At 38.1% G+C, this 22,520-nt stretch overlaps 1 protein-coding gene across 13 annotated transcripts in view; it reads left to right on the forward strand.

The window, feature by feature from the left end:
* RAPGEF2 (Rap guanine nucleotide exchange factor 2) overlaps positions 1 to 22,520 on the forward strand; it is a 303,062-nt gene that overhangs the window by 239,423 nt on the left and 41,119 nt on the right. For all 13 annotated transcript variants that reach the window (XM_075930136.1, XM_075930126.1, XM_075930135.1 and 10 more), the window contains 10 exons: positions 1,139 to 1,316; positions 6,120 to 6,256; positions 6,833 to 6,991; positions 10,140 to 10,292; positions 10,657 to 10,821; positions 14,653 to 14,760; positions 14,859 to 15,062; positions 15,262 to 15,370; positions 16,264 to 16,510; positions 21,441 to 21,598. In XM_075930136.1, coding sequence (XP_075786251.1) covers positions 1,139 to 1,316; positions 6,120 to 6,256; positions 6,833 to 6,991; positions 10,140 to 10,292; positions 10,657 to 10,821; positions 14,653 to 14,760; positions 14,859 to 15,062; positions 15,262 to 15,370; positions 16,264 to 16,510; positions 21,441 to 21,598 — 1,618 coding nt within the window. The remainder of the gene's footprint in view (positions 1 to 1,138; positions 1,317 to 6,119; positions 6,257 to 6,832; positions 6,992 to 10,139; positions 10,293 to 10,656; positions 10,822 to 14,652; positions 14,761 to 14,858; positions 15,063 to 15,261; positions 15,371 to 16,263; positions 16,511 to 21,440; positions 21,599 to 22,520) is intronic.

Here is a 22,520-nt window from a genome sequence, read left to right on the forward strand (position 1 = left end):
TGTATAAAAGAAAGAATATATTGTTTTCCCTTTTACTCTTTTTGGAACTGGCTTCAGTTCTTTTCAACATAAAGCTCATTGTTTTGCACAAGGGATGTTTCTTGAGGATCGTAAGTATAAAGTCTAATGTGCCCAGATGAATTTTTTAAAAATATATTTGGCTGTGCCGTTGACCTCCAGAATCTCTGAAATTAACAATCCTTTGGGGACAGAGAGTTCTGCTTTTGGAAAAGTGTCTTAGAATATTCTCCTTAGAAGCTTTTTTTTTTTTTTCTTTTTTAATCACAGTGGTTTAGCAGCTACTTTGGTATGAAATCAAGTTCTGAGAGAAAAGCTGCTCAATCTGAGATGACAGGCAAATATGTTTATGGGCTTTATTAAATGTTTGGTCTTAAAAATGAATAATTAAAATGTATTTACCTCTGTGCTATACTAATGACCTTGAACTGTGTGTTGGCCAGATTTTTGTTCATTTTCATAGGATTGAAAGCAATTTAAATTTGCCAGATATTCTGAAAATTCCCTCTGTGGTGCTGGAGCACTGACTTCACATGTTTTCCGCATCTGTAAATTCTTACCTTTAAATAAATAAAAACCCTAGCTTCACTTCATTGCTGAGCTTTCTTATGCAGCTGCTATTTTAGTCTTTAGTGGTATTTTGATAGTACTGGTAGATGCCAATATTCCCTATAAACTAATGACAGTATTACATGTACCACATTGATAAGTACCTGCAAATACTAATTTTTGGATCTCTAAGTTTTATTTAACAATATGAATTGTTAATAATGTTTTCTGTTCTTGTGTTCCAAAGAACTGCCTGGTGAATTTAAATTGTCCCTTTCTTCTCCTTAGTCCTGTTGCCTAAGAAGACACATACCATACAGTTATATACATATCTATATTATTCATACCAACATTAAATCTTGCCAATGACATTCTGTTTCAAAAAATTACTGACTGCTTTCTTTAGAAATAATGATGGTAAAAAATAACAAAAGTGGTATGTCAAAAATGATTAATTTATCTTCCACAAAGCAGAGTAAAATTCACTTAATTTACATGTTTTTAAGTGGGAAAGAATGGCTTTAGAGGACACATGAATATTTTAATTTGAAATATCTGTATGTGTATATAGGCCACAGAAAGTGAGGCTGGTGACATGGATCTGAGTGGGTTACCAGAGACTGCAGTGGATTCAGAGGATGATGATGATGAAGAAGATATTGAGAGGGCATCAGACCCTCTGATGAGCAGAGATATTGTTAGAGACTGCTTGGAGAAAGACCCAATAGACAGGACAGATGATGATATTGGTAAGTTGGCATGAAAACTAGCAGGAAAGAATGGGAAATTGAACCTCAGGACATTAATATTTAACATTCTCTAACTTGCGCTCCCACCTACAGTCCCCCCCGATGAACCACGTGCCAACCCAGACTGCTGTCTTGTGAGCGAGTTCTATATTAAAAGCTGGTTAAGAGTATATTTTTGTCACTTTCATTTGCAACCTAAAATCTGCACTGTACCACTTTGACAATAGAGTACCTAGTTTAAAATAAAAATTGAATTGCTTCATTAATTTTGGTTTCAGATTAACTGTTGTTGTTACCATAATTATTTATTCTAAACCAACCATTTAGTATTTAAAATGATTAATTACACACAAAGTTAGATATTTGTTACACAGATCCACTCTACTTAGGCTTTGGATAGAGTAGGGATGTCAGCATATAGTCATTAAGCATATAGTCATTTAAATGGGTTTATTTGTTAATCCAAATGACTACCCGTGCACACACACCACTTGCTGCCTCTATCAGAGGCAGGAAGAAAGGGGGATGCGGGAGCCAGTATGTTCAGGAAGGTGACTTGAAAGCTGGCTCCCGCCTGTCCTCTCACCCTCCTCGCTGCTGCCTCTCTGCAGGATCCAGTGCTCACTTTTAAGCTGGCTCCACTTGAGCACTGGCTCCCACCTGTCCCACGCATAGTTGCCTCTGTGAGAGGCATCAGGGAGGCACGCCGCTCCGCGGGAGCTGACGTGTGCAGAAAGCTGTCTTAAAAGCTGGCTGCCCACATGCCCTGGCTGTTGTATCCCAGATCCCATGCTTTTTGAGAGCCGAAGGTAGTTTCCTCATCTGTCCATAGGGACCTAGGTGATAACAGGGGCCCTGGTGCAGGGCAATAGCAGAGGTGCATTCCCCCCCCTCAACTCCCCACGCTCACCACATGGGCAGTGGGAGCTGGAGTGGCTCTATGCTTCTGTGCTCTGGCTCCCATCTCCTACTTCGTGGGGCGGGGAGGAGCGACCGCTGCTGCTGCACCAGGCCCCCCATAAATCTCTTGGGTCATGTTGCTTGGAGGAGAGGATGCAGGGGCAGAGCTTGGAGAAGAGGTGGGGCAAGAGTGGAGCCTGGGTGGAGCTGCCTCTGGCCCGGCACCCACCTTGGGACAGCCCTGCTTATGGAGTTGTTCGATCTTCCCTGTGCTGCTAAGAGTGCCCGTGTGTTATCACAAGTACTGCAGGACAGATTCTTCACCCTTAGTTATACCTGTGCAAGGCCATTGTCTTCAAATGTTCCTTCGTTATTGGGGTTCCTTAAGTGTGACTAAAAGCAGAATTTTTTGTTATATTTGTGACTCCTCAGCAGAATGGCTAGGTCTCTTAGGTCTGTGTTGATTTTGCAGTACTAACAGGAGTTAATAAAAGGAGCAGATAAAACACGATGGTTTAAGACTCTGGAAGAGTCACTTGAGATTAGGGATGTGAATGGTTAATTGGGGTGTGGGTGGCTAGAGCAGCTCCCTGCCCGCCATGGGTAGGGATGCTCCAGCCTGAATAGAGTGGACCTACCCTCAGCTGGCAGGGGTGATCCAGTCTGGCCAGAGGAGTCCCTTCCCGTTGCATGGGGCGGCACTCTGGCCACGTTGGGCAGTAGCAAACCCTCCTCCCCCCCGGCCCATCTCCGTTTAATTGGTTAACCAGTTAAACTTAATGTTTAACGGGTTAACTAATTAAATGGGATTTTATATCCCCTCTTCAGATTACAGTTGCCATACTTTTAATTGGACCTTCTTACCAGGGTCTTGTTTACAATTTGTGATATTTTATAGCACAGCACTGCAAAATTTAGAACCAGAAAGCCTGGCTAAGGATAGGAGTATAACAAACAGACAACTTCATAAAAGTGTGTCTCATCTGATTGTCTTAATGTATCTTTAAATGTTGTTTTTTGTATGGGTTTATCTTAATATTGTTATACTTTTTTGTTGTCCAGTAGACAGCTTGAGTATAGAATACTGCCACTTTTAAAAACTTAGAATCATAGGGCTGGAAGAGAGCTCAGGAGGTCATCAAGTCTAGTCCCCTGCCCAAAGTAGGACAAATCCTAATTAAATCATCCTAGCCAGGGCTATCTCAATCCAGGACTTAGGGATGGAGATTCCACCACCTCCCTCTATAACCCATTCCAGTGCTTTACCACCATGCTATTGAAACAGTTTTTCCTAATACCCAAACTAGAACTCCACCACTGCAACTGGAGACCATTGCTCCTTGTTATGCCATCTGTTGCTACTGAGAACAGCCTTTCTCCATCCTCTTTGGAATACCCCTTCAGGTAGTTAAAGGCTGCTATCAAATTCCCCCTCGTTCTTCTCTTCTGCAGACTAAATAAGCCCAAATCCCTCATCCTCTCCTCGTAGGTCATGTGCTCCAGCCCCTTGATAATTTTCGTTGCTCTCTGCTGGACCCTCTCTAGTGCATCCATATCTTTTCTGTAATGGGGGGGCCCAGAACTGGATGTAGAACTCCAGATGTGGCCTCCCTAGTGCTGAATAAAGGGGAATAATCACTTCTCTAGATCTGCTGGCAACGCTCCTACTAATGCACCCTAATATGATATTAGCCTTTTTGGCTACTAGGGCACGCTGTTGACTCATATCCATTTTTTCATCCACTGTAATCCCCAGGTCCTTTTTTGCTGAACTGCTGCTTAGCCCGTCAGTCCTCAGCCTGTAACAGTGCTGAGTATTTTCCCGTCCCAAGTGCAAAACTCTGAACTTGTCCTTGTTGAACCTCATCAGATTACTTCTGGCCCAAGCCTCTAATCTGTCTAGATCACTCTGGACCCTATTCCTACCATCTAAGAATAGTGATAGAGATGCAGCTGTGTTAATCTGGTCTACTGAAACAAAAGACAGGACTATGCAGCACTTTAAAGACTAACAAGATGGTATATTAGGTGATGAGCTTTCGTGGGCCATGCCATCTAAGACATCTACTTCTCCCTCTTGCTTAGCGTCATCTGCAAACTTGCTAAGGGTGCAATCCATCCCCTCATGCAGGTCATTAATACAATAAAGATGTTGAACAAAACTGGCCCTAAAACTGACTCCTGGGGCACTCCACTTGACACCAACTACCAACCAGTCATCGGGCCATTAATCACTACCCATTGAATCCGACAATCTAGCAAGCTTTCTGTCCACCTTACAGTCCATTTATCCAATTCATACTTCCTTAACTTGGTGGCAAGAATGCTGTGGGAGACCTTGACTGCTAAAGTCAGGGTACATCCACTGCCTTCTCCATGTCCATAGAGCTAGTTACCTCATCATAGAAGGCAATCAGGATGGTCAGGCCTGACTTGCCCTTGGTGAATCCATATTGACTATTCCTGATCACTTTCCTCTCTTCTAAGTGTTTCAAAATGGATTCCTTGAGGATCCCCTCCATGATTTTTCCAAGGACTGAGGTCAGGCTGACTGTTCCATAGTCCTCTGGATTGTCCTTCTTCCTTTTTTAAAAGATGGGCACTACTTTTGCCTCTTTTCAATTGTCTGGGGCCTTCCCTGATCTCCACAAGTTTTCAAAGATAATGGCCAGTGGCTCTGCAATGACATCAGCCAATTCCCTCAGCATCCTTGAATGCATTGAATCCAGCTCCATGCATTTGCGTATATCTAACTTTTCTAAATAAGCCCACCTAGGGCTGTATGTCCAACCTTTCTAAATAAGCCCACCTCCTTCCCATCCTGTGTTGCCTAGTGCAGTAGCCCTGGGAGCTGACCTTGTCTGTGAAGATAGACGCAAAAAAGGCATTGAGTATTTCAGTTTTTCCCACATCATCTGTCACTAGGTTACTTTCCTCATTCAATAAGGGTACCACACCTTCCCTGATCACCCTTTTATTGCTAACATGACTGTAGAAACCTTTCTTGTTACCCTTCACATCCCTTGCTAGCTGCAATTCCAATTGCGCTTTGGCCTTCCTGATTATATTCCTGCATGCCTGAGCAGTATATTTATACTCCTTCCTAGTCCTCTGTCCATGTTTCCATGTCTTGTAAGCTTTCTTTTTGTGTTTAAGCTCACTAAGGATTTCACTGTTGAGCCAAGCTGGTCACATACCATATTTGCTTTTCTTATGGCATATTGGGATGGTTTGTTCCTATGCTTTCAATAAGGCTTCTTTAAAATACTGCCAGCTCTCCTGGACTCCTTTCCCCTTCATGTTAGCATCCCAGGGGATTGTGCCCATAAGTTCTCTAAGGGAGTCAGTGTCTGCTTTTCTGAAGTCCCAGGTGTGTATTTTGCTGCTCTCCTTTCTTCATTGGGTCAGGATCCTGAAATTGACCATGTCATGATCACAGCTTCTCAGGTTGCCACTCACATTTACTTCCCCTACTAATTCTTCCTTGGTTATAAGCAGCAAGTCAAGCTGTGCATGGCTCCTGGTTGGTTCCTTTGGCACTTATACCAGGAACTTATCCCCAGCATTCTCCAAAAACTTAATTTCTTCTATTTTAAAGGTCTAACATTGTATTAATAGAAGTATTACAATGATTCTGTGGCATGTATTCAGGACACATTTGTTACATTATAATATTTTCATTATACCAGTATTTTAACTCTATAGATCTTCCATTGATGATATAAGCTAGTTTGTCTCCAAAACCACATAATTATAACTACCTCTGTACATTATTTATCAGTATACAGAGTACATTGTATAGTACTTGAACTTAAGAATTCTGAAGCATTTTTCTGAAGAACAGCCTTTACTTAGTTTGTTGTATTGACTTGTGTGACTCAGTGGACTTTTTAATTCTTTCAGAACAACTATTGGAATTCATGCATCAGTTGCCTGCTTTTGCCAACATGACAATGTCAGTGAGGAGAGAACTTTGTGCTGTGATGGTATTTGCAGTTGTGGAGAGGGCAGGAACCATAGTATTAAACGATGGGGAAGAGGTCAGTAAACTTTACTTTTTGTGCAGATATCACAGAATGTGGAAATGGTTTTTTTTAAATTTAGATATTTGTTTCTAGTTGCTGAAAAGTAGCACTAGGAAGTAAATCATTTGAATGCCTATTTTGTTTTATGTTGATTATGGTTTTTATTTAGTTCAGTTTACAAATTATTTTTCAGTTTAAACACTCAGATCAACTTACAAGACCCAGGCAGTAGAACTTAAAAAAATATTCTTAATAAAGGCTATACAAACACATACATTAATAATGGCCAGAGCTGATTTCAAATGCTTTTCATTTTGAGCTTTTAATGTTATTTAAATACTTCCATGGGTTTTTTGTGTAAAAAAAAAATGTAATTCCAATAATTTATTAAATGTTAAATATTAGATCCCTTAAGGAGATGGAAGGAGTTATATTTTTTCAGGTAAACTAGTTCTTTGTTTTCATGAATAGTTGCTAAAATGAAACTAACTTTTAAAAAGTTCCTAGTGTTTTTGCAGTAAGTACCATGCAAATATGTTAAGTGAGTAGATGGTGGTTCTTTTGACCTATCCTTCACTATTCAATTTCTAGCTGGATTCATGGTCAGTGATACTGAATGGTTCTGTGGAAGTGACACATCCTGATGGAAGAACAGAGATACTATGTATGGGAAATAGTTTTGGTGTTTCCCCTACCATGGACAAGGAATACATGAAAGGAGTGATGAGAACCAAAGTGGATGACTGCCAGGTAGAGTATTTTACACTATATACATTTGCAAAACAGAATTATAAATTATATAATACTGTCATTACAAGTGAGCCTATATTTTAAAAAATGTTTGACAGAGGTCATATTAAGTATACCTGGTAGGCTACAGAGAAGGGTTTTGGGATAGTTCTTTAGAATAATTTTTAATGGATATTTTCTCTCCAGGAAATTTTTTCAGAAATCAGGTTCCCTCTTTTCTTTCATTTTAAATGCAAGAATGGTTTTGTGCTTAGTTGTGGTGAGGTCTTTGAGTAGGGTTGTCAACGTGTCGACTATATATGATCAGTTGACTATCTATGATCTGTATCAGAGGCAGCAAGGGGAGGGCAATGCCCATGAGGAGCTGGCTTAAAGCAGGCTCCCCATGAGCGCTGGATCCACCTGCCCCCCAACCTCCCACACTGCTGCCTCTGATAGAGAGACAGCAGTGTGGAGGGTGAGGAGGATAGGCTGGAACCCAAACACACAGGAAGATAGCTTTCAAGTAGTTTCCCTGCAAGTGATGGCTTGGCAGACCTGCCTGCTACCCTGCTCCCCCCTTTGCTACCTCCTACAGAGGCAGCAAGCAGGTGCAGGCAGGAGCTGGTGCTGGAGGGAGCCAGCTTAAAAACCAGCCCCCCTCAGCACCAGCTCTGTGGGTGCCACCTGCTCCCCCTCCATACTGCTCTCCCCCGCACTGCTGTCTCTATTAGAAGTAGCAGTGTGGGGGTGAGGAGCAAGAAAGGCTACTGTAAGGCAGCTTTTGTTTGCCGCGATCCGGGCTTGCTAAGATTTCGTGTGGTTACACGATTATTCAATTACACAATATCTAACAAAATTCTTTAAATCTTTAAGCACATTTCTAATAGGTTCATTGGTAAAGTGAATTAGAATATTCTGTTTAGTACTGTGTGCTTGAAATTTGACATTAATTATGAGATGATAGGATAACTAGTCTTGTGGATAAGGGAGAAGCGGTGGATGTGGTATACCTAAACTTCAGTAAGGCGTTTGATACGGTCTCGCATGATATTCTTATCAATGAACTAGGCAAATACAACTTAGATGGGGCTACTATAAGGTGGGTGCATAACTGGCTGGATAACCGTACTCAGAGAGTAGTTATTAACAGTTCACAATCCAGCTGGAAAGGTATAACTAGTGAGCTTCCGCAGTGTTTGTTTTGGGACCAGCTCTGTTCAATATCTTCATCAACGATTTAGATATTGGCATAGAAAGTACGCTTATTAAGTTTGCAGATGATACCAAGCTGGGAGGGGTCGCGACTGCTCTGGAGGATAGGGTCATAATTAAAAATGATCTGGACAAATTGGAGAAATGGTCTGAGGTAAACAGGATGAAGTTTAATAAAGACAAATGCGAAGTGCTCCACTTAGGAAGGAACAATCATTTCACACATACAGAATGGGAAGCGACTGTTTACGAAGGAGTATGGCAGAAAGGGATCTAGGGGTTATAGTGGCCCACAAGCTGAATATGAGTCAGCAGAGTGATGCTGTGGCAAAAAAGCAAACATGATCCTGGGATGCATTAACAGGTGTGTTGTGAGCAAGACATGAGAAGTCATTCTTCCGCTCAACTCTGCGCTGGTTAGGCCTCAGTTGGAGTATTGTGTCCAGTTCTGGGCACTGCATTTCAAGAAGGATGTGGAGAAATTGGAGAGGGTCCAGAGAAGAGCAACAAGAATGATTAATGGTCTAGAGAACATGACCTATGAAGGAAGGCTGAAAGAATTGGGTTGGTTTAGTTTAGAAAAGCAAAGATTGAGGGGGGGACATGACAGCCGTTTTCAGGTATCTAAAAGGATGTCATGAGGAGGAGGGAGAAAACTTGTTCATCTTGGCCTCTAAGATAGAAAAAGAAGCAATGGACTTAAACTGCAGCAGCGGGAATAAATTGCCCAGGGAGGTTGTGGACTATCCATCTGTGGAGATATTTAAGAGTAGGTTAGATAAATGTCTATCAGGGATGGTCTAGACAGTATTTTGTCCTGCTATGAGGGCAGGGAACTGGACTCGACAACCTCTTGAGGTCCTTTCCAGTCCTAGTATTCTATGATTCTATGACCTGAAAAAAGTGTAAATTAATTTTGAATTATATTGGGGCAAATATGATTTATCATTACCCTTATGTTTGGTAAATATGATTGCAAATTAAATAGCAGTTCAATTTTTGGTAATTGTTCGTAACTATTATTACAGTTCAAATCTGAGATTTATATCCCCTAGTAATGAAATGAAATGCACAGCTACTGCATGAATGAATTTACATGGCCAAAACACTAGGAATAAAACATTTGGGTTTAAAGGAAAAGATTCAGCTTGGACCATTTGTCCGATCATTGTACTTGTAGTGAATTTCTGCAGAAACACCAATTGTCCAATGTACACAGTATAAGATTTTGACTAGCACAAAAGGTGGTTATACCTAAGTTATCCAACTGTATAACTAGTGGTGTTAATATATTTATATAGCAGTTTTGTTTCTGCTTGAAATATAAGTTGGAGATTCTTTTGATTTCTTTCATAAATGGCAGTTTTCCTTAAAATGGTATTTATTAAACAGGTGTATTGTATGGAAAGGGAGTGGTTCATGCTGGAATGTACATATTTTAATCTAAAAGTCATTATTTTCTGTGTATTTGTTACTCATAAATTAGAATGGTAGAGTTCTCAATGTATTTGTGATAACTCAAAGAATAAAAGTGTAAGTTTGCTTTCCCATAGAGGTTTTGGCACCATAATTCTAGATAGGGCTTTCCTGTTATTGTTCTCCTTTGTAAAGAGCCCTGAAGAGGAGGAGGAGGTTTCCTTTTGAGGAAAATTTTGCAAGTGGTATTTACTTTTATTGGAGGAGAAAATTCAACTATATGAATATTCTATAGAGGTATTAAATTATCTAGAATCAATTTATCTTCACTCTCCTGAGGCAAAAATTATAGTGGAATTATCATGCTTGCTTATTCAGCTGTTTATTTTAGCAAAGTTCATAGAAAATTTTAGCCATCCATGGATTGAGAAATTACATTTTCTTCAATAATTGTAGAATACTTATATATAAGTAACAGGTTTTCTGACGTCTTGGTAATTTTTGCCTTTTAATACCTGTGTCTGATGATTCTTTTCAGTTTGTGTGCATAGCCCAACAAGATTACTGCCGCATCCTCAATCAAGTGGAAAAAAACATGCAGAAAGTAGAAGAGGAGGGAGAGATAGTTATGGTAAAGGAGCACAGGGAGCTTGATCGCACTGGAACAAGAAAGGGTCACATTGTCATCAAGGTAAAGAAAACCAACAGTCAAACAGATGCTTTATAGATTTGTATGAGATTTCCTTTGGTGAGCAAAGTCCAGAATTAGTTCAGCTACATATTTGAAATATAGTCTTCCAAAGACTCTTGAATAGTTTTTTAAGCTCTTTTTCATTTAAAATTAAACACAAAAAATTGCTGTTAGGTGATTTTTTTGGTTATGTTTTAAAGTTAGTGAATCTCTTATTACAGTGGTCCAAGATATGTTTGTATTAAGACATTGCTGATAGGACAGGCTTTATGGTACTACTGTGTTTAGTGTTCCATTAAGATGTTAGCTGAAAATTTTAAAAAACATTCATGCTAGCTAATAATTAAGCTTTTATTTGTTATAGGGAACGTCAGAAAGGTTAACAATGCATTTGGTGGAGGAGCACTCAGTGGTGGACCCAACCTTTATAGAGGATTTCCTTTTGACCTACAGGACCTTTCTTTCCAGTCCAATGGAAGTGGGCAAGAAGTTGTTGGAGTGGTTCAATGACCCTAGCCTCAGGGATAAGGTTGAAAAAACTTATAATTGTGAACATGCTTATGTTTAAATATAAATAATTAAGAACTAAATAAAATGTACAAAATATTTTTATCTTTAAACCAGGATAACTAAATTTAGTTGAACCACCAGTTAATAGTATATGAAGCTATCGAAAATGAATGTTAAATCCGGCTAATAGTTATTTAAAAAGTGTTAGGTACTACCATTAAACACTAACTCGGGGGTGGTGGAGATATTTTCTCAATCAAGAAACCAGTCAACTCTCCGTATTAAATAATTGCTTGTAGAAGTATCAATGGGTATGTCTACACTTGCTCCCTATCTTGAGATAGGGATGCTAATGAAGTGTGGGATTTAAATATCCAGCGCTTAATTAGCATAATCGCATCCGGCCGTCATTTTGAAATCGCATTATTGCAAAATAAAATGCCCCGTGTAGCAGTGTTAGTTCAAGAGGAAACCCTTCTCTCGAAATAACTGTTAAATCTCATAGTATGAAAAGCCACTCCCAGAATTTTAGTGTGGATTTCCTTGGGCTTCAGTGACATATTCTCAGAAGATTCTCTCGGCACTGAGTGAGCTCCAGGCCTGGTCCAAGCAGGAATTTTCCAGCATTTGGTGCATAAATTGAAAACAATAAACCCATCTTATCTGGGTGCTAAGTAAGAACCACCTACTGAAACCCAGACAGTGTGGAGGAGGCAGGTCCTCTGTTCAAATGCAGAGAGGCAAGTGTCAGACCTGGGAATGTAGGGACAAAGGTGATTACATTAGGAGAGGGACACCTGGGAGTTGGGGATACTGATCCCAGGCACTTACAAAGGGAGGAGATGGGAGAATGGAACTGGGAATTGAGCTAAGAAGACTGGGACTGCGAGCTCATTGGGGAGAGATGTATAAGGGGGCTGAGTTGAGGATTCACAAAATGATCTTTGCTAACTTTTGGATACTTGGCTTTGCAGTTTTAACTTTGTTTTGAAAACGGGGTTAAAAATGTGTAATATATGTATATACAGCCGCTCCCCGAGTTACGACCACCTCCACTTACGACCGTCCACACTTACGACCAAAGTGGTGATAAATGCAGATCCGAGTTACGAATACTTCGAGTTACGGACCAAGTGTTGGTCCGTAACTCGGGGAGCAGCTGTACTCCCTTTGTCCATTGGTAGACAGCTCTTTTCAGTGCAAAACTCATTTTGTCATTTACGACATCCATAGTGATGTCTTTAATGAAACTATCACTGTAGTATATTTCAGCACTAGTCCTTGCTCTATCCCGAACCCAAACTTATATGTCTAGTCCCTCTTCTTCCCCCCTTTTTTCTTTTTATCTCATTCTGTCATCTCCTCTATATTTATTGAAGGAAAAAAATTGTAATAGTTTTTAACGTGCGTTGTCTTTCTTGCATACTTATCTTTCTAGTCTATAACCACACATTTTGTAATTTAAATGTATGCTAATCAATACATTTAAATCCTTTCATAAAAAGTTCTTGTTATACGCTGCATAAGACCTTCTCATAAAAAAATCGACGTTGATACTGAAAACTTATGGATTCTTGTCTAATAGATTAACATAGTACTTAATATTATGAAAACAATGTGAAATTTCTCCCCACCTATCTTCATTCAACACACATTAAAAAAAGTTAAGTAGCTCATTTAAAATATAGAATGTATTTAATGAAAAAAATTTTGACCGGGGAGTTGGGGAGGCTTTTTAAAAACTATAATTCCAAGCCTTAGATGTAGTAATTCTGTGTACATAGTTGATTCTGCAGTGATTCTAAGATAGCAAAGTAATTCCTTGAAATCATTGAGGACCACAGGCACTGATTATACTTCTGTGTCAGAAAGGAAAAGTGTGAAATCTTCATCTCAACAGATTCCTTCTCCTCTGTCCCACCCTGCCACACTGAACAAAAAAATTAATAAACCCACTAAAATGTAGATGAGTGTGCTGAAAGATTTTTGTAAAGCCGTTTTTTATATACTTTTGGTTTGTTTTTATTAAATTTCAGCCAATATTTTTACAATATAACAAGTATTTTGTATATTTCAAATTAAAAAATTAAACTTTAGAGTCTCTGGTTGCTTGTATTTACAAGCCAGAAATTCCAAGTTTTGTTCAATTAAAACAATGAATTATGTTCTGGTAGTCCCTGACTTACGAATGAGTTACGTTCCAAACACCTGGTCGTAACTCGATTTGGTCGCAAGTTGGAAATATCCTTAAACGTGCTTCCTGCGCTATTAGAAAAACTTGACGTTACATGGTTCTCAACTCAAAAATATTATAATGAGGTTAATGGGAGGTTGATCATAAGTATGGATGGTCGTAAGTCAGTGTGTTCGTAAGTCAGGGAATGGCTGTATCCATAAAATTGCAAAAAGACTGAAGCCACATTAGTGTGTGACTTGTTTTAAAAGCATGGCAGTGTAGTGTTAAGGCAACAGTCCTGTCTTTATCCTACATCATTTGATTAGGAACTGCAGCAGACATGCATTATCTCATTGTTAGGAACCTCCAAAATAGGTAGCCTAAAATATTTAATTAGTCTCAGTGTTATGAATTTGAGCAATTTTGCTAAATTTGCTTGTTTTTGTAGACGAGTAGGAATGTACTTAAGGACGTGAAGAATCCTTAACACAATAGACATACAACTCCAATTCATGTTAAGGTCTATTGGTGGATGCTTTAATCTCAGATCATTGGCACAAAAGACTGCAGTGACTGTGGTATTGTGTAAGTCCATGCAAGAGTCAGTTGTATTGTCATTACATGATTATAGTTTGCACAGGTTTTTATTAGTGAAAAGCAGCTATTGGTGAATAGTTAGTATTTTTTTTTCTGTAACTTCTGCCAGTGTGACAGAAGTAATCCCGTCATAGTTTTGGGTTACTGTTTTTCATTTTAAGAACATAAATGTTCATTGAACCAAATCTGCTTTTAAATCAGTGGGAGGAAAATGCTGCTGACTGAAACTTCATTGCTCAAGTTGCAGGCTAGAATAAAAGTTTACAGGTGTCTGTATTGTGCTTGAAATGCTGACAATGATTAACTATAGTAGAGCTTGCAAAAGAGTCTTTTACTGTAGTACAGTCTTTAATTATAGTTTTAAAATATGGGATGGAACGAAAGGATCTTGCCCAAACTGCTGATCAACATAGGTGTCAGAAAGTTACAGTAAAAAAGAAATTCAATTCCTGTTCTAGAGATGACAATTAAGAATAAATTCAGTAACTAATAAAACTAATTTATCTCTTCTGTCTTCGGTAAAGACCTATTTTACACTCTGTTACAGAAATACATGCCTAATGAAGTTAATGGCACTTTTGTCTAAAGCCTAGAGAATAAAAAACTGAACGATTTAAAATAGAGCAGAGTAAATCCTGCCTTCTTATAAACTTGTCATTCTCTTAAAATGCAAGAAAATAGATAGTTCATTGATTAACTGCCACAACAACACAAGTATAAGAGGGTTTCAGCACCAATTCTTGTTTGTGTTCACATCAGGAATTGCAGTGAACTAGGCAAATGCTCTACTCCTGCAGTTTTAATGTTCTACCTTCTGACAAATTGAATGAAACCAACATTACCATTTTAAACAACTGCGAAGTTTTTAAGCATAGTTTTAGGTCTTTGGCTCATTTTATCTCTCCTTGGTGATTTGCTGGTAAAAATGTATGTCAGAAGAGTTGGTCTTGAACAAAATTTTCAGTTTTCACAACTAAAATACATGGAAACTGGAAAATAACCTATTTAAAAGCTTAAAAAATAGAGTTGTTCTCTGCATCTGTTCCTGGATAAAGTTTTATATTAATTGTCTTACAGGTTACACGGGTAGTACTGTTATGGGTGAACAATCACTTCAATGATTTTGAAGGAGATCCTGCTATGACTCGATTTTTAGAGGAATTTGAGAACAATTTGGAAAGAGAGGTAAAACTAATGGAGTTCTGTAAGAAAAAGATTTTGGGAAGTACAAGTGTTGAGGCTATTGTGTGTCGTCATTATACCATTTCTTTTTCCCCCTGCAGAAAATGGGTGGACATCTGAGGCTATTAAATATTGCATGTGCTGCTAAAGCTAAACGAAGATTGATAACATTGACAAAGCCATCTCGAGAAGCCCCTTTGCCTTTTATCTTGCTGGGAGGGTCAGAAAAGGGATTTGGAATCTTTGTTGACAGTGTGGATTTAGGCAGTAAAGCCACAGAAGCAGGCTTGAAACGTGGTGACCAGGTACATAATTTTAAAGGGTATCAAGTGTATTCTCTCATCTTTAGTTGGGCGGTTTTATTTCTTTTTTCCCCATGAGTGTTGTCATAAATCTACAATTGTAACCTGTTTCATACCTCTCTGTAGGTTGAGTGAGAGAAATTCTAATGCAACCGTGGGTCATTGAATAAAACTAGTAATTTGTTGTGTGGACTTTTTTTAGATACTGGAGGTGAATGGTCAAAATTTTGAAAACATTCAGCTGTCAAAAGCCATGGAAATTCTTAGAAATAATACTCATTTATCTATCACTGTGAAAACCAACTTATTCGGTAGGTTTGAAAGCCTCTTTTTCTTTTGATCTTACTCTGGCAATCCTATATTGAATCTTTCAAATTAAGCCTTTATTTTTGTCCATTGTGTTGTATACACATAATGCGTGGAAGTAATTTATAATGAAGAAAGGAAAAGGAGTAACCACAAAAAGATTTTTAGGTCCCCAAAGCATTTTTATAGCACTTTTAAGTGGAAATTGCTGAGGAAGCACACAACTAATTTTTAGATTAATTTTCATTACAGTACAAATTATTTCACATATAAAGACATTATACTGTTCCTTAGGATTTTAAGAATAATAGGAACCATTATAATCCTCTAATTTGACCTCCTCACGCATCTATGCATATAAACAAACATTCTTCTGGATACAGACTGCTCTTGAAACTTAGATTTCATTTGTCTTTGCCTCCCCTTTTTGTACTTTGCCTGGCTCACATTCTTTCAGTCCTTCCTCAGAGTAAATGCAGTTAATGTGTCTACCTGAGGGGAAGAAAGATGAATCCCACTTGCAAATCCCAGTCACAAAAATCTAATGTCTATTTGTGCATGAACATTTGGAATCTGATCCTGTCTGATCCCAGTGATTCAATACATTGATTTCAGTCGGACTGTGGGACTCAGCACTATACCTAACTGTAAGTCCTTGTAGGATAAAACCCCTTTACTTGTACTGTAGCTGCTCTCTTACTATGACAGAGGATGGACAATCTTAAAATGGCAAATAAACATTTTGACACTCAAATCAAGGCTATATTTTTTAATGATATAATTTGCTGAGAATACTTTTCTATAATGTTTATCAGTAAATTGGCATGGGGTTTCATTATATTTTCATAGACAGTTTTCTTTGAGAATATGGTGTTTGTTCTTTTTTCTTCTTGTGCAGTTTTTAAAGAACTTCTAACAAGATTGTCTGAGGAGAAAAGAAATGGTGCTCCCCATCTGCCTAAAATTGGTGATATTAAAAAGGCCAGTCGTTATTCTATCCCAGACCTTGCTGTTGATGTGGAGCAGGTGATAGGACTAGAAAAAGTAAATAAGAAAAGTAAAGCCAACACTGTTGGAGGAAGAAACAAACTTAAGAAGATACTTGACAAAACTCGAATCAGTATCCTGCCTCAGAAACCATACAAGTGAGCATTTCTTAATCTCATCTAACACGTTTTGTTTTAACTGTTGAATAGTAACAATTTTTGTTAGAGAAGGATATGTGTTTGTTATGAAAAAATGTTAAATTTGCAAAGTTTAGGTGGTTCTATTCTCTATGAACTGTGCTGGTTAACTTAAGATATTTGAGTTGGATATGCTTCCTTTTGGAAAAATTCTAGACAACTTTGAGTATATTTATCATGTTCCCATCACCTTAAGTATTAAAGTGCTAACAAACTACATAGCATACAAGTAATTTATGACTGTTCTCCAAACATTCCTCATAATCACAGTTGTAGTATGTGGTTGATATGTCTGTGTGTTTCTTCCATGTGCTCCTTTTCTTCTAGCTCCTCAGCCACACCAAGTTATTCCTGGGGTTATTCTGAGGAAAAGTAGCTGCAAAAATGTGGCAAACATCTCACTTGTAACAAGGGAGTTTGGTCTGAGGTCTGATGCATGGAGTTTCACTGTTATAGGCCAATACAGGGTTGAGAGGGTGAAGTTCTCAAACCAGTATTGACAGTTCTTAACATCACCATTCCTGAATATTAACAAGGCAATGTCTTATGTAGTGGAATTTTGTTTCTGGAGAGACTACATGGACAAACAAATTGTGTTTGCGGTTGATTATAGGAGCTATAAAAGTTGTGGATTTCTCCAGTCCATTGTCCTAATGTGATCTGTATACTACCGTGTGGGAGACCCAAGTTTTCAACCAGGTATTTCAGGAGCATTGCACAGGAACTAAATTTAGTCCCACAGTTTCTCTTGCCCTAAACAGACATAGAATCTTTTAGAAATGTGTTTAGAGCCCTAGAGGAGTGTGCTGTGGTGATAAACAACAGACTCTCTTACCAGTTGAAGAATGAGTTGGGCATAGTTGCATGGAGTCTCTCAGTAGAAATCTGGGTAGTCTAATGATGAAGATAGGGAGTAGGAAGATGATAACAATGAAAAACCAGTCTTCCACATCTCCAGGAGAGGAGCTTTTGTGGGGTCCCCGATGAGTGGTACTCTAGTGGAACCAAAATTTCCTTGCAGCATCACTTTTCTCTTCTGTATCCTTTAGGATAGCTGTCATTTTGCCCTCAGTAATGGAAAGGAAAATTGGGACTAAAATTTTTCACTCCCAATAGTAGTAACTGGGAACAGAAGTACTTCAGTTAATGTTTAGTTGAGCGCTTAAAATTAATTGTGATTTATCACGCAGTTAAACAATAATACAGTGCCATTTATTTAAATATTTTGGATGTTTTCTATATCTAGCATATAAAAACCCTGTGATGCTGGCTGCAACAGTGCCATGTAAATGCCTTTTCTCAGTTTCAGGTGATATTGTAAACAGGAAGCAGGCAGCATTATCTCCTGCATATGTAAATAGACTTGTTTGAGTGATTTGCTGAACAAGAAACAGGACTGAGTAGACCTGCAGGCTCTAAGGTTTTACATTGTTTTATTTTTGAGTTTGGTTATGTAACAGAAAGCCTGCACTTGGTTTGTAAGTTGCTTTTTTATGCTAAATTGCGCTACAGTACTTGTATAAGGTGAACTTCAAAATACTGCTTCTTTTATAATTTTTACAGTACAAATATTTGTAATAAAAATGTGAGCAATGTACACTTTGTATTCTGTATTGTAATGGAAATCAACATATTGGAAAATGTAGAAAACCATCTAAAATATTTAATACATTTCCATTGGTATTCTATTGTTTAACAGTAATTAAAACTGATTAATCATAATTTTTGAGTTAACAGCATAAGTTAACTGTGATTAATTGACAGCCCTGATGTTTAGGAATTAATAGCGCCAAAAAAACCCCCCAAACCCTGTGTAATTAGTAAGATGCTATTGGCTGCAAAGGAAAGAGAACAAAATTTCTTGCTGTACAAATAGCAAATTTAACATAAATTATAAAATGCAAGTACTGTATAATTATAAAATGAAATTGACTTGAAAATGTAGTTAGACCATTGAAATTAAGGTTTCAAATATTTTTAGAAGGACTGTATGCTGTTGATTTATCTCAGATTTCTATGGAGGAAATGGAATGTATAAATCCTTATAAAATGCCTCTTTTAATATTATCTGATTCTTAACTACTTCTCATTTTTTATATAACCATTCTTGCATATTTGTGTCCCTTATTTCTCTTATGAACCAGACACATTATTCACTGAAGTTTGCCCTGTTCCCTATTAATCTTACTGATTGCATCACATTCATTTTTCTTGGTTTGTCACTTATTTTTTCTTTCTCCATTTTTTCCTTCCTCCTTGAACTTTGCTAATTCCTGTGTAGGGGACTGTTTGGGTAAGAGTCAGAAAAACAATACAATTGAGCTAAAATCCCATTTCCTTTCCTAGCCTTATATCCCTTTGTTATGTATAGCAGTGTATGTCCCCCAAACCACTGATGTTTCAGTTTTGTTAGTGCAATCCCCACATAAGGTTGGGTAGTTATAGCTTTTCCAGCATGTACATTCTCCTTTTCCTGAAAGCCTGTAGTTTAGATATCTTAATTAACAGCATTTCATTGTCACTGAAAGAATTTTATTTGCTATTTTTGAAAACCACACACAAAAAGGGTTGAAGCATTTAATTTGCCTATCCTTATTAAATGGTAAACCACTATTTAAAGGTAAGATGGTATATATTTAAAGAACTCTTTACCTTCTTTGCTGTCCAAGTAGAAAATGTGCACTTTTCCAATTGTTGTGTCTTGCTATGTTAATAGTATCACGGTGCACAATACAATAATATATAAAGTAATGGAAATCCAATTACTTTTTCCCTTTAAGCCATAGCCTCCTTCCCACTATTCCACACAAGTAATATACTTTGCACAGCAGAGGGGAACGTGTGTTGTAGTAACACCCAGGATCTTGCAGTACTGCCATTTTTAATTTTCTTGGTTCTTAATACTGGTTTACAACTATGCAGATTTCTTAGAATTAGGATGTAATTTTAAAAAAATCAGTTTAGGTTCTTTAGAAGAAAGAAATTAATATTTTTACTCGTGTCTAACCTTTCACACGAGATTCTTCAAGCGTTCTAGAAGTATTACCTATTTAATCCTCTCAGTGCTGTAGTTAAGAATGTCAGTAACCAAAGCAAAGTCATCTCTGGTATGGAACATAACATCTGTTTAATAACATGCAGTAAAATTAAACAGTTTAATAGAAAGTAAAAATGAATGCATCATCTAATTGAACTACAGGAGGCATTTAGTCAGACATGCTGTCATTATCTCTGTGAATTTAGCCAAAACATTGATGGTAACATCTCGTGTCCTATGAAAAATTATGTGGGAAGTTATCACCAGAAATGATTGCGTTATTGAGTTTTGTACTAGGAAAGCACATCTGGCAGCATTGATGTGCGTGATAAAACCTATCAAATATTGTTGAGTGTGGTGGATTAGAGGAAAGAGTGCTATCTACTGAATTACTATCACTATTTTTCACAGAACTCTAGGCTTTGTGAGACTGATTAGGCCAGATCCTTTTTCAGAGATTTGTTAGGATCAAAGTAGAAAGTGGAATGGCTTTACATCTTAGAAAATTAAAAACATAGTTTTCAGAGTCTTCCTTTCCTGAAATTAATTTGGACAGATGAACTTAATCTGATTTTAAAAGATATATTTGTAGTATTTTTTTTTTTGATGAACAAGATTTTTTTTTTTTTTTTTTTTTTTTTTTTTGGAAAGTGGTTAGTCCATACAAAGTCAAATGTTTCTTTTTCTTTTAGCATAACTGCAGACCACACTGTTGGATAGCAACCACAATATTGTCAGGATAGTTATAAGCAGTATCAATTTGATCTGTAGCCTCAGTGATTCAGCTCTTGACTACTGCACTACTCTGTGGTCTCTGGTTTTTCTTCATTTGTCCACTGAACAAGCAGCTTTCCAGGTTTAGAAAGAATATAGCATTAGCAATAAGAAAGTAGGACTTTTGTGCACTGGGTAAAACACTGGTACTGTAAGCACAAAGTGATATTACTAAATGTGCGATAGCAACTCTAAATGGAAATGTAATTAATTAACAAGAGTCAAATGCTTCCTTTGGGATCCATAGATTTTCTGTTTGATGGTTGATGGACTGGCCAGGATTTTAAAAAAAGTCTGCCTATGGCTAATCATATTGAGGTACTTTAATGAGTGGACTAATTTTAAAAGGTGTGTTGGGGACGCAGCAGCTTTTGTTAGAGTCCAAGTTGTTTCTATCTTCTATAGCAGTTACAACTGAGAATTTAAAATTTTCCCCCTCGATATGTTGTATTTGAAATTCTAGGCTGCATCCCTGTGAGTAAACTCAACAGGTTGGCACCTTAGGAAGAAGGTGTTACCCTGGCTTCTACACCCTCCATTGTCTCCAATTTGTTTCCATTGTCCATTAAGACTTTGTTCCCACACTCAAAGCCATCAATATTACTCATCATTAGACAACAGATCTCTGTCTACCAACATTGTCATGCTCCTCTGGGACAATGCAATTCACAAACGATAAAGTGCCTGAAAACTGGAGAGGTATTGTTCTGGAGTGAGGGGACCTTTGTGGAATGAGTTAGGAGAGGAGATTAGACTGAACCAAAGTCTGATCGTTTTTAAAGTGCACTGCGTGCTCCCTCCTTTTCAGTAAATCTTCCGCTCCCTGAATAAAGCATGGAATAAAACTAGCCATTTTCCCAGAACTAGAAAGGGTGAAGAGCAGAGTCCTCAATGGTTCCTGATAAGCAGATCTAATTTTATTGTTCTATAGCACTTGGATACTGTGGCTAAATGTACCATAGAGAAACTGTAAGATAGCTACTGCTTTTGAGAACCTTTAACTTTTAAATAGCAAACCCATAACAAAGGTTTTGAACATTCCATTTCTGAAATTTATTTTCTCATTATCCCTTCGCACAGTGACATTGGAATTGGCCAGTCACAGGATGACAGCATCGTAGGATTGAGGCAGACCAAACACATTCCTCCTGCTTTACCTGTCAGTGGAACACTGTCATCCAGTAATCCAGATTTATTACAGTCACATCACCGCATCTTAGACTTCAATACTACTCCAGGTGAGCATCAATTATTTTTGCTCTTACCTCTAATTTTCACACTTTACTTTTAGGTGCTGCATGTTCTGGGTCTGCCTATTGATTTATGTTAACATATGTTTTAACCTATATATTGATCATGTATTAATATATGTGTCTGTCTTGTGGCAGTGCTCCAATTTATTTCATCTGCAACAATGGATATCTTTACTAAAACTCATGGAGACAGGTCATGGACAATAAATAAAATTCACGTAAGGCTGTGATCTGTGGCTCTCATTATAAATATCCCTGACAAAAAGTTCAGCACCCACTGCTGCTCCTGGGTTTCCCAACACTGCAGTGCATGGGAGCTCAAGGATTTCCCTGCTCATGTTGCTGGACTGCTGTGAGGTACCCTAGCCTCTGGGGCAGCTGCAGAGGCCCAGTCTCTCTCAGCAGCTGAACTGGTATAGGGTCCACCAGCCCCTGATGTTGTTCCGTCAGGAAAGGGTTTAGGAGTTGCAGGGGCAGGGCCTGCCTGGGTGCTCTAGCCCAAGGGCAGAAAATATCACAGAGGCCATTCCATAATCATAGCTTTAGGTATGATAAATGTGACTTGAGCAGTGGAATAATGCTTTAGCTTTAGTGGTATAGCAGCACCCAAGTAACTTTTGGGAAAACAAAAAAATGTCAGAATGCCTCAATGGCATTGTTGAGAAATAGGATAGACTCACCCCAAACTCGTGGTTATTCTTATATTAGATATACCATCCAGTAACAAAAGTAAACTTCTGTGTCACCACACTGATTAGCAAGAAGTCAGAAATTCAGTCACCTTAAGTATTCCAAGACTAATTTCACCTCCCGGACACTAGACTTTATGATACTTGCTTATTTAAAGCCAATTTAATTAAAAACAGGGTCCTTCTAATCCAGGAGTTTTCAAAGTTGGGTTGTGGAC

The sequence above is a fragment of the Pelodiscus sinensis genome, chromosome 5, assembly GCF_049634645.1.
Source record: "Pelodiscus sinensis isolate JC-2024 chromosome 5, ASM4963464v1, whole genome shotgun sequence".
NCBI classification, from domain to species: domain Eukaryota; kingdom Metazoa; phylum Chordata; order Testudines; family Trionychidae; genus Pelodiscus; species Pelodiscus sinensis.